Source organism: Conger conger, chromosome 2 (genome assembly GCF_963514075.1).
Source record: "Conger conger chromosome 2, fConCon1.1, whole genome shotgun sequence".
Lineage (NCBI taxonomy): Eukaryota > Metazoa > Chordata > Actinopteri > Anguilliformes > Congridae > Conger > Conger conger.
The window spans coordinates 81467749-81480585 of record NC_083761.1 but is presented as its reverse complement, the minus strand read 5'-3'; the positions used below and the strand labels follow the sequence as shown (position 1 = coordinate 81480585).

Below are 12837 nucleotides of genomic sequence, written 5' to 3'. Positions count from 1 at the left end.
CGGGCCCGGGGCCCCCCCTCCTCTCTGCGGGGCAGGACCGCGGGAGGAACCGCGGGGTCGGAGAAAGGGCCCGCCTCACGCAGACCGCCGGCCGCGCGGGTCTTCAAAGCCGCCGGCTCCTGATCCCTCCGTCGCTCCGCTCCACGCGATGCGGCCCCGTCTGGACTCACCGCGCACGCACCGCGTGAGAAGGCTCGTCTGAAGAGGGGCCCCCCCGTCGGGGACCCCCCCCCGGGGGGCCCTTATGTTTGGGTGTATTTGCTGCACTAGTGTGACATGGGGGCCTGCGCTGTAAAATAGTTCAGTTTCTTGTTTTCTCAAATGGAAAATATTCGCTTGTTTTAAGCTGCTGTTTGCGTGTCGAGTGGACCTGTCTCACCCCATTGGCAAATCGTGAAATTAGTCATATTGCCTGACCTCTTTGGCAATCGTTTTGTCCTATTTTAGTTTAAAAAAAAGTAATATAAGTCAGATTTTAAGTCTAAATATGAAAAATACTTGCAAAGTTTATCTTATTTTTTTCTGCAACGTACTTATACAGGTCATGTTCTGTTTTAAGGTGATGATGTCTTGAATGTGTCTGTTTTGTTATAAAGCTCAGTCAAATTCTCCGCTTTAAATTAACTCGAGCGGTCAAGTTGAAACCAAATGTAAAACCAAAAAAGTATTCAGTCTGAGTTGATTTTCCAGTACACATATACGAAAAAATGTCCCTGAGCAATAAAGTCCTCTCAGTCATGCACTCATTTGTATTCTCTTACGTAATAGAGTGTGTGTGCGAGAGAGAGAGACAGAGCGAGTGTGAGAGAGAAAGAGCGAGAGAGAGAAGGAAAGAGAATACAGTAATATGAATGAATTATTTAACTTCATTGTCTTTTGTGGAATTTGCTTTGCAAATGTTGAGTCAGTGAAGTGAAACCCAGGCTGGCCATGACTGGGCAGAGGGCCGGGTTCTGGAGACGGGGACGGGGGACGGGGGACGGGGGACGGGGTGGAGGTAAGTGGGGGGGTGGGGGAGCTTACAGTAAGTGGCGGTCAGGTGACTCTATGGGAGTTCTGCAACAGACCGGCTGTCGCCCTGGCAGGGAGGGACTCTACCAGATGGAGGAGAGAGGGACAAAGAGAGAAAGAGAGAGAGGGAGAGAGAGAGAGAGAGGGAGAGAGAGAGGAAGGGAGTGAGAGAGAGGGAGTGAGAGAGAGAGAGGGAGAGAGAGATAGACCTATTATATCACATACTAGTTCATAGTTAATGACGGTTGTATTAGCATCATTTGTGGTGTTATTTTTGACACTTTTTTGCATTGTTACTACGATTGATTGTCGTTGTTGTTGTTGTGTTGTCGTCACGATGCTTTGGCGATGTATATTTTGTAATATGTTGTGGCAAAATAGCATTTGAATTGAAATTGAGAGGGAGAGAATGAATGAGGGAAGAGAGAGAGAGAGAGAATGAGAGAGAGTGAGAGAGAGAGAGCGCATGCGAACATGGAACAGGAGACTCTATCCCACACACTCACACTCTTCTCTGTCCTCACCATCTTCAGACTCACTGACCTGGAGAGCTGCAGGTCACCTGAACACAGGTAACACTCGCCGTCACGCCTGCGCTCCATCTCGTCCCCACTCAGCCCCATTAGAGAGCTCACCTCTCTGCTCTGCCCCTCCGCCCGGGCAGGGACCACCCTAAAGCCCCGCCCGAGAGGTCTGACACAGCTCCCACAGAGAGAGTTCAGCCCTGACACAGCTCCCACAGAGAGAATTCAGCCCTGACACAGCTCCCACAGAGAGAGTTCAGCCCTGATACAGCTCCCACAGAGAGAGTTCAGCCCTGACACAGCTCCCACAGAGAGAATTCAGCCCTGATACAGCTCCCACAGAGAGAGTTCAGCCCTGACACAGCTCCCACAGAGAGAGTTCAACCCTGACACAGCTCCCACAGAGAGAGTTCAGCCCTGACACAGCTCCCACAGAGAGAGTTCAGCCCTGACACAGCTCCCACAGAGAGAGTTCAGCCCTGTCTGACACAGCTCCCACAGAGAGAGTTCAGCCCTGATACAGCTCCCACAGAGAGAATTCAGCCCTGATACAGCTCCCACAGAGAGTTCAGCCCTGACACAGCTCCCACAGAGAGAGTTCAGCCCTGATACAGCTCCCACAGAGAGAATTCAGCCCTGATACAGCTCCCACAGAGAGTTCAGCCCTGACACAGCTCCCACAGAGAGAATTCAGCCCTGATACAGCTACCACAGAGAGAGTTCAGCCCTGATACAGCTCCCACAGAGAGAGTTCAGCCCTGATACAGCTCCCACAGAGAGAGTTCAGCCCTGATACAGCTCCCACAGAGAGAGTTCAGCCCTGATACAGCTCCCACAGAGAGAGTTCAGCCCTGATACAGCTCCCACAGAGAGAGTTCAGCCCTGATACAGCTCCCACAGAGAGAGTTCAGCCCTGATACAGCTCCCACAGAGAGAATTCAGCCCTGTCTGATACAGCTCCCACAGAGAGAGTTCAGCCCTGTCTGATACAGCTCCCACAGAGAGAGTTCAGCCCTGATACAGCTCCCACAGAGAGAGTTCAGCCCTGATACAGCTCCCACAGAGAGAGTTCAGCCCTGATACAGCTCCCACAGAGAGAGTTCAGCCCTGATACAGCTCCCACAGAGAGAGTTCAGCCCTGATACAGCTCCCACAGAGAGAGTTCAGCCCTGATACAGCTCCCACAGAGAGAGTTCAGCCCTGATACAGCTCACACAGAGAGAGTTCAGCCCTGATACAGCTCCCACAGAGAGAGTTCAGCCCTGATACAGCTCCCACAGAGAGAGTTCAGCCCTGTCTGATACAGCTCCCACAGAGAGAATTCAGCCCTGTCTGATACAGCTCCCACAGAGAGAGTTCAGCCCTGTCTGATACAGCTCCCACAGAGAGAGTTCAGCCCTGATACAGCTCCCACAGAGAGAGTTCAGCCCTGATACAGCTCCCACAGAGAGAGTTCAGCCCTGATACAGCTCCCACAGAGAGAGTTCAGCCCTGATACAGCTCCCACAGAGAGAGTTCAGCCCTGACACAGCTCCCACAGAGAGAGTTCAGCCCTGATACAGCTCCCACAGAGAGAGTTCAGCCCTGATACAGCTCCCACAGAGAGAGTTCAGCCCTGATACAGCTCCCACAGAGAGAGTTCAACCCTGATACAGCTCCCACAGAGAGAGTTCAGCCCTGATACAGCTCCCACAGAGAGAGTTCAACCCTGATACAGCTCCCACAGAGAGAGTTCAGCCCTGATACAGCTCCCACAGAGAGAGTTCAGCCCTGATACAGCTCCCACAGAGAGAGTTCAACCCTGATACAGCTCCCACAGAGAGAGTTCAGCCCTGATACAGCTCCCACAGAGAGAGTTCAGCCCTGACACAGCTCCCACAGAGAGAGTTCAGCCCTGATACAGCTCCCACAGAGAGAGTTCAGCCCTGATACAGCTCCCACAGAGAGAGTTCAGCCCTGATACAGCTCCCACAGAGAGAATTCAGCCCTGATACAGCTCCCACAGAGAGAGTTCAGCCCTGACACAGCTCCCACAGAGAGAGTTCAGCCCTGACACAGCTCCCACAGAGAGAGTTCAGCCCTGTCTGATACAGCTCCCACAGAGAGAGTTCAGCCCTGATACAGCTCCCACAGAGAGAATTCAGCCCTGATACAGCTCCCACAGAGAGAGTTCAGCCCTGACACAGCTCCCACAGAGAGAGTTCAGCCCTGACACAGCTCCCACAGAGAGAGTTCAGCCCTGACACAGCTCCCACAGAGAGAGTTCAGCCCTGTCTGATACAGCTCCCACAGAGAGAGTTCAGCCCTGATACAGCTCCCACAGAGAGAATTCAGCCCTGACACAGCTCCCACAGAGAGAATTCAGCCCTGACACAGCTCCCACAGAGAGAGTTCAGCCCTGATACAGCTCCCACAGAGAGAGTTCAGCCCTGATACACACACAAACACACACACACACACACACACACATGCACATATACTCGAGTACACACACACACGGAGGCTCACATACTTGATGTTTCTTTTAACATCTTTAACATCACGGTTTCGGCCTTCTAAATCTGACGAAACGGCCGAGGTGTGAAAACGGCCACTTTCTTGACTGTCGCTGGTATTTCAGCCTTTCATTGGTCGAAAAAGGCTCAACCTCTGCTGCAGGACCAATGAAATGCCAGCGAAGGCGTGGCCTGGTGTTAAGTGGCCCATGAAATTGAACAGACTCACTGAGCTGGTCAGTGGTGGTGAGATTTTCCTCAGCCTACGCACCCCTTGAGTGATTACAAATTTCTGAGGAAATTTAGAGGCAAAACCACCAAAAGTATTGCTCATTGTGAATGGCCGGCCCCGTGTTGATGATGCACTGCTGAAACCGTCTGTTCACACACCGAGAAATCTTTTTCTGAAACAGCAGTACGGACAGCCGGACGGAATTGAAGAACTCAAAGAGAACATCCAGGTGGAAACAGTGACCAACCCCGACTGCTTTTCTACAGCACCTTATTCAGTCATTCAAACTGTAGCTATTACATTATATTGCATATCAATTGGCTGACGCTTTTATCCAAAGCGATGTACAGTTGATTTGGACTAAGCAGGAGACAATCCCCCCCCTGGAGCAATGCAGGGTTAAGGGCCTTGCTCAAGGGCCCGACGGCTGTGCGGATCTTATTGTGGCTACACCGGGGACCACCGACCTTGCGGGTCCCAGTCATGTAACCTAAGCCACTTAACCACTACGCTACAAATCCTTTGTGTTTGTCACAGGACACCACAGAGTGTGCCTTGCCCCAAACCCCTCACAGAGGCCGGGCAGAGGAGATGGTGATGAGGTAAATCTCCCTGGAGGAGGAAACCTCGGCTGGAACCGGACTCGGTCGGGGGGGCCCATCCTCTTCTGGCTGATGTTTTGGACATGACTTGGGTGAGCCACTTGCTTCTGTGTTTTATGGGTCCTGAGAGCCCAGTGACACCCCCCCCCCCCACCCCCCCCCCCCCCACCCCCCCTGTACTGAGGTAGAGTCTCTGCACTCCATCAACACCGTGCCGCTCATGGGGGTGTGTGGGGGGGGGAGACTGTAGAGAGTGCTGGAGATCGCTGCCCGACTCTACCCTCCACAAAAACAAACAGAAACCTGAGCAAACAGAGGCAAATGGAGGGGAAGAGTGCTGAGGTCAGGAGGGAGAGAGAGAGAGAGATAGGGAGAGAGAGAGGGGGAGAGGGAGAGAGAGAGAGAGAGAGATGTGGGAAGAGAAGGCTAAAGAGAGGGAGAGAGAGATGTGGGGAGAGAAGGAGAGAGAGGAAGAGAGGGGTGTGGGGAGAGAAGGAGAGAGAGGAAGAGAGGGGTGTGGGGAGAGAAGGAGAGAGAGAGGAAGAGAGGGGTGTGGGGAGAGAAGGAGAGAGGGGAGTAGGGAGAGGAGAGAGGGGTATGGGGAGAGAAGGAGAGAGGAGTAGGGAGAGGAGAGAGATGGAGAGAGGGGTATGGGGAGAGAAAGAGTGGGGTAGAAGAGTGCTGAGGGTAGGAGGGAGAGACGGAATGAGGGATGGAGAGAGGGGTGTAGTGAGAGAGGAGAGAGAGAGGTGGATGGGTCTGGAAAGCATGGAAAGAACTGGCACTGCTTAGGGGCTTTGTGTACTTTGCTGGGCCCTTCGCCATCTAGGGGTAGTGTGAGGTACTGCCATTGCGTTTGGGGGAGCGCTGCACTTGATCAGCCGATGAGATTAGCGTGTGTGTGTGTGTGTGTGTGTGTGTGTGGGTCTGTGTGTGTGAGCGAGTGTGTGTGTAAGAGGTTGTTCCCCAAGTCCTTCAGTCAAAGTTACAAAAAAAGGCAAAAAAAATGTGATATGAAATCAGACTAGATGTAAGCTGCTCTGGACAGTGTGCCCTCTCTGATCCCTCTATGATGGGACACTCTGACCTTCCTCCGAATTTCGGATGGGGCGAGGGTGGGGTCCAAACAGCAGCGTGCCCTGATCCCCTCTGGTCCCCCCCCCCCCCACCACCACCAAAACACAAAAAAACAGACCACAATTTCAAACAAAAAAACTGCAGCAACACATATGTATAAATACCCGTTCATTTATTATTTGTATTATTATTATTATTAAAAGTGTGCTTTAAAAAAAAACACAGTACCTAAAACAGAACTTTTAAATTAAACACAGTATGACAGATTAGTAACGGGCGACTTGAAATCGCCGCAAATTGATACTCGTTTCCCCCCTGAAAGTTTATTTTTAATATGTTTTTCTTTTTTCTCCAAAAATGCCAGAGATGGAAGCACGTCCCTTTAAGGCAGGTTTACTGTCGGGAGGGGGGGGGGCGGTGAAGGGGGGGCTTTGAAAGCTTAGAACGCCGTCCCGAAATAATAAGTGAGGAATTCTGCCCGGCCGCCATTGTTTTGGCGAGGTCTGGAAACGGGACCTCCGACCGAGCGTAGCTCCGAGGCGGGGAAGATGGCCGACATCAGCGGTATCGGGTTGCCGTGGGCAGCAGGGCGGTAACGCCAGACTCGGTCGCCCAGCGCGCGGCCCCTCTGCACTCTGATTGGCCGATGTCGATACGGCGGTCGGCGTCCACGTCTTCTCCCTCTAACTCGATTAGCCTCATTAATTAACGGAGACGGGGAAACGGCCTCGGGGAAAAAACAATAAACAGTCCGGAGGCTCCCGTTCAGCGACAGGAACCGTGGGTTTCGAACGGGACCGGAGTACAAAAGTGCGGGGGGGGGAACTTTCGTTTTGAAAAACGCGCGTTTAAAAATACCGGAACGGAAAATGCTCGTTAGGAAAAAGAACATGGCTATTTTGTTACGCGGAACACAGAATAGACGCAAACTTTATCGGCGTCGAGAATGTAAAAACACCCAGAATGCCAGTACAGAAATAGAAGTGGTGGATTATTTAAAATAGTAATATATGTGTACATTATTATAAATAAATAACTTCAAAAATACGTTTTTTTTATTATTCTCATATCATTTCACCACACCCCACACCCCCCCCAACCCCACCCTCAGGATGGCCGAGCTTGAGAAGCAGCTCGGTACGTTTAAAATACGGCGAATAAAACCGGTAATTCAGAAAAGACGGATCATTAATCGACCCCTCCACGTCTCCACCACGAGACGTGACCTGTAATTCTGATTCCTCGAGCAACCGAGAAGAGCGTTGTTTTATTTTCATTTCTGCATACTGCAACCAAGGCAACGGAGACACACTCCTCCCTGAAGCTCTGCGTTAGAAGATCCCCCTTCTTTTTTTTTTTTACCCATGATCCTCTGTGCCTCACTCAGACCCAAGCTGAGTGTTCATTGGACAGGAGGAAAGTGGTTGGTCAAAAAATCTGCATTTCCTGTCTCACAGTGAGGACACCCGTCAGACGTGACCCGTGGTTTAAAAGTCCCAGCCCCGCTCCCTTAAATATTCACTCACACAAGTGTATTGCTCAAACAAGGTGCGTGGGAGGATGGGTGGATGTACATCCCTCCATGGTCCCTCAGTCACGAGACTGTCAGTACACCTACACCACCACCGCAAGAGGCCCGTTCACTCCTCCCATCCGAAAATGCGCCCCGTCATCTGGTAGAACTTCATGTTGAAGGGCCGGTAGAAGTCCCGCAGCCTCTGCACCACCTCGGGGTGGATGTTGGGGTGCGTGCGGCCTTTGGTCTTGCCCAGGCAGTGGGGCTTGCTGCTGCCCTCGGCCTTCTTCAGGCAGGGGAAGCCCTTGGTCTGGTTGAAGTAGAAGTGCTTGTCCGTGATGATCCTCTTCAGCCCCAGGAAGTCCTGCACGCGGCCCAGCTCTCCCGCCGGGTCGCTGATCAGCCTCTCCCCGCTCACGAACAGGATCTGGCGCATGGGGAAGAACTGCAGCCAGGAGTCCAGGTGCTTGGCGTAGATGCCGATCTGCACGGCGCTCCAGGACGTGTCGATCAGACCCGTAGTCCTGTTTTTGAAGGTCAGGCTCTGGAAGGTGGGGATGTCGGGCTTTTTGGACAGCGTCTGCGTGTAGTCGGAGATGGCCCTGGTCACCGGGTCCCGCACCACCACGATGAGCTTGGTGTCCCGGGACATGGCGTAGATCCGGGCCGGGGCCTCCTTGGTCACAAAGTAGCTGGGGGTCTTCTCCATGGTGATCTGGCCCTCCAGGGTCTTCGGCATCAGGTCCCTGAGAGAGAGAGAGAGAGAGAGAGAGAGAGAGAGGGAGAGAGGGAGAGAGAGGGAGGGAGAGAGAGGGAGAGGGCAAGAGGGAGAGAGAGGGAGAGAGAGGGAGGGAGAGAGAGAGTAAGAGACATAGAGAGGGAGAGAGTGAGAGAGGGAGCGAGAGGGAGAGACATAGAGAGGGAGAGAGTGAGAGAGTGAGAGAGGGAGAGAGAGAGGGAGGGAGAGAGGGAGAGAGGGAGAGAGGGAGGGACATAGAGAGGGAGAGAGTGAGAGAGGGAGAGACATAGAGAGGGAGAGAGGGAGAGAGTGAGAGAGGGAGAGAGGGAGAGAGAGGGAGGGAGAGAGAGAGTAAGACATAGAGAGGGAGAGAGTGACAGAGGGAGAGAGGGGGGAGAGAAGGAGAGAGAGAGGGAGGGAGAGAAGCAAAATTATTATAGTTGATTGTCATTTTGAATGTGCTATCCTCTACATGTTCATTTTTATTTCTGTCTTCTGAATTCCGTTATTATTGTAGTTCAATTATTATTGCTTATCAGTTGTGTTTCTTGCGTCAGTGAATGGCATTGGCAATGTAAGTGCGCCCTGAGCATGACAATAAAGCTTATGAGAATTTGAATTTCAGCGAGAAATGAAATGAGGAGGAACATATGTGTCACCATTATTTTTATATATATTTCTTATTTTATACAATGTACCTCTCTTTTTTTTTGTATTCATATAGCAATGCCAAGAAGTGAGCCATTTGGAAACGCTCAAACCTATACAAAATGGACGCCTTTTTTCACGGAGCACCTCACTCACTAACTACACAAAACTCATCTCAGGTTTTTATGCAGTGTCTCTGGATGCACAGCTGGCTTCAGCCTGTGCGCCCTGTGGGCTGGCAGGAAAGCAGTGGGCTACAAGTAGAAACTTCAGATTCAGTCAGTAGCTGCATTAACCGCAAGCACTGGTTACTGTGAACATGCCCTCCAAAATTAAATCAGCACAGGTACAGACTGGTGCATGCCTGGGACCCAGACGGTTGGTGGTTCAAGCCACGACAAGATCCACACAGCTGAACGGGCCCTTAGCCTGGTGCTTCTCCTGGGGGGGATTGTCCCCTGCTTAGTCTAATCAACTGTTAAGTCGCTTGGGATAAAAGCATCAGCTAGAAAACGATTGCTTGCTTGATTGATTGATTTACAGGTTTTGGACGGAGTGCCCCTCTCTGAACACAGAGATGGACTGCATTTACAGGTTTAGTAATTTTCCCCTTTCTGTTACTCTGTGGAGTGCCTTTGTGACAGTCATCAGTTGAGTGGATCTGAATTGAACTGAATTCATGAGGAAGACCAAAACCGCAGTTCCATAGTCCCTGGCCTGGGCTCCCATCATGAGCCGAACGGACTCGGCAACATTTCACAGCGCACGGCCAAATGCACAAAGGACCGGCATTTTCACTTATTGCAATTAGAGCACATTGATATTAAATGTATCTGTAATGACACTTTCCATCAGGGCCTGCCATATTTACCATATTTTACAGCACAGCTCACTCCGGCTCTCCGACCGCAGCGTAATCAAGGACAGCAGAAATGAAAGACTGAGCCATCGAGCCATTTTGCAATCTGGTAATCTGATCGACAAACCACTAATACGTCTTGTTTTCGAGAGAGGACGGGGCCCGTTTTCGAGAGAGATGCGCAGGAACAGCTGCCATTTTGTAAACAGAAGAGGGGAAGGCGTACATTACGGGCCAGAAACGCGAGACCCCTGGAGCTTCAGGGCCGTTCCTTTTCCAAAAAAAACCGAAGATAAATAATACGGATATTTGGGGAAAACAATATCCTGGCAACGGTTCAGCTCACATATTTTCAGCTGAATTATGGAGGCTATCCGGCAAAAAAAAAAGAAAAAAGAAAAACAGTGTTTACTTTGGGGCGCATGACATATCCACTGCAATTCACTGCTGCAGATTTATACGTATGAATTTTAATGTTCATATTTATTTTCAGGGCAGCCATCCTTATCCAGGGTAACTCGTGCGTATTTTTAAAGTTTTCGATCATAACGCATTTTTCTTCAGCGGGACGGTTTGCCGAGACCGTGCAGGTTTAGCACCGGGCCCAGGGGACGCTGAAACACAGCAGTGTCCCGGCTGAGAGTGAAGCCGGCAACCTCTAGGCATCAAACCCCACGCTTTAACCCAGGGGCGTCCAACCTCCTCCACGAAGCGCAAAGAAACCGAAATCTACTTATCAAAGTCTGGAATGAAGATCACGATTAGTTACGCATGACCATCCGCTCAGGTACAGCCTGTAGCCTAGTGGCCAAGCTGCATGCCTGGGACCCGGAAGGTCGGTGGTTCAAGCCCCGATGAGGTGATCTGGATAAGAGCGTCTGCCAAATGCCTTTAATGTAATGTAAATAATTAGTTATTCAGCTGAAACAGGTGTCGTAGTGCTGGGCTAAATCAAGAACCTGCACCCATTTATATTAATGTATTTACTGTATTTATCAGGGACAGGGCACATTAATCAGAAGTTTCAGTTTCCGCATCAGTGTAAATGTGAGTCAGCTCATTTTCATCTGTAGTCCCTAACCTGCACGTCTCTGGACCCAGCCACTCTTCAGACCGGACAGTTCCGCTGCACTGTCGTGCTCCTGAAGACATGAGGAGAAGGAGGCTGAGATGTTCTGCCCGCCTATCCCCCCCGCATGCCTACAGGACAGTGACCCGAGCCAAGTGTTTAAAAGCAGCTCATGAATGATTAACCTTCCTCCTCCTCTACCATTTAGTGCCTCTGCAGAATTACAGCTTTAAAATTCAGAAAAGTACAGAACGCGTCCGTCAATTATTTATCCTGCTACTGCTGGGGCTTTGAGACCAGCCCCCCCCCCCCCGCCCACAAAATGGCCTCCCATGACAGGGCGTAGGGCGCTGATCTGCAAATGGGCCCATCTGCCTTTACAGTGCCCTCTCCCGCCTTCTACCAAAAGCCCCAGGACCACAGAACTAAAGAAGAACCATCTCTCTCTTCTGTCGTTCTGTGATCTAATGGAAACTTCCGACACTACATCTACCACAGGATTTAAGGCCGGCCGGTAAACAATTACCATGAAGATATAGAAAAATACATATTTATTTTCCAGTAGAGAAACAGCCAAACAAAGCATCCATATTCTAACAGGGGGTGTCCAATCTTGTATGAAAATGGCCGGTGTGGGTTTTGTTTTAGCCCCACAATAAGAAACCTGATTCAATGAATTAACTAATCATGGTCTTCAATCAAGTACAATCGGGGGTACACTGGGCTGTACCCTGTACCCACACTGGCCTCTTTTGGGATAATATTTGGATAAGATTGGACACCCCTGCTATATTAAATATTTGCAAACAGCGCTTTAAGGTGCCGGACTGTCACTGCCTCTCATGCGGTGGACTCTGCTGGGACATCATCCACACAGCTCTGCTGAGCTGGCAGTGTTGATTGTGCTAGTGCCTGCGATTGTTAGTGATGAATAACACAGCCCTGCTGTAAAATCCAGCTATGCCTGCTTGACCAGTTTGAAAATTGAGCTGGCCAAGCTGATCATAAAGCTGGTCCAGCTGGGTATGAGCTGGTCATAAAGCTGTTCTAGTTGGGTATGAGCTGGTCATGAAGCTGGTCTAGTTGGGTATGAGCTGGTCTTGAAGCTTGTCTAGCTGGATATGAGCTGGTCAAACAACTAGTGCTGGTACCTTATCTTAGCTGGTAGCTGCTCAACCAGCTGCCAGCTGTTTCGAAACATAGCTTGAGCTATTTTTTCAGCAGGGTGGTTTGACACAGAAATACAAACCCCCGACCATGAGGCAAGGCACGATGATGGATGATGGACGGGGGGAGAACCTCCTTTACTCTTTACTCTCTTTACCCCTCCTCCTCCTCCTCCTCCTCCTCTCAAGATATAAAAGCCCACAATCCTCTGGGTGTTAGGGAAAATCCCTGCAGCTCCGGGTCGCTGGGGTCAGGAAGGAAGCGGGTGATGAAAGGAGGGCGTCGGGGTGAGAGTAAAAGCGAGGGATGGGACGGATGTATGAAGTCACCCGGAGATGAACCTCCGCCCCGCCCGACCCTGAGACTCCTTCTGCTGGGGGGCTTACCTCCACCCCCGCCCTCCCCAACCTGCACCTGCCCAACCTGCCCCAACCTTCCCCCGCCCTCCCCAACCTGCACCTGCCCAACCTGCCCCCACCCTCTCCAACCTGCCCCCTCCTCCCTCCACCCTCTCCAACCTGTGCCTGCCCCAGCCCAACCTGCCCCCACCCCGCCTTCCCTTACCTCCACCCCCGCCCTCCCCAACCTGCCCCTACCCTCCCCACTCTTCCCCCCCCTCACCCAACCAGCCCCCACCAGCCACGCACCTTTATTTCTGCCTCTATGCTTCGACAGGCTTCCTCTATGCTTCTAGCTGCCAACTGTGGTATGCTAGTTTGGAAGTTGATTGTACTCTTCAAGGGTTCTGATTATCTGTATGTTTACACTAGGACTCGGAACTGTACTGTCCTCTCAGGTCCTCCTCGCACTCATACTTGTGTTTGATCTGCACTTCGTTGTACGTCGCTCTGGATAAGAGCGTCTGCTAAATGCCTCTAATGTAATGTAATGTAATGTA

The 12837-nt window shown here is 51.2% G+C and overlaps 1 protein-coding gene across 1 annotated transcript in view; it reads right to left on the bottom strand.

The window, feature by feature from the left end:
* Window positions 1–6475: 6475 nt before the first annotated feature.
* si:ch211-216b21.2 (heparan sulfate glucosamine 3-O-sulfotransferase 3A1) overlaps window positions 6476–12837 on the bottom strand; it is a 42321-nt gene continuing 35959 nt past the window's right edge. The window contains exon 2 of the mRNA XM_061231333.1: window positions 6476–8203. Within this exon, the coding sequence (XP_061087317.1) occupies window positions 7582–8203 (622 nt within the window). The 3' untranslated portion in view covers window positions 6476–7581. The remainder of the gene's footprint in view (window positions 8204–12837) is intronic.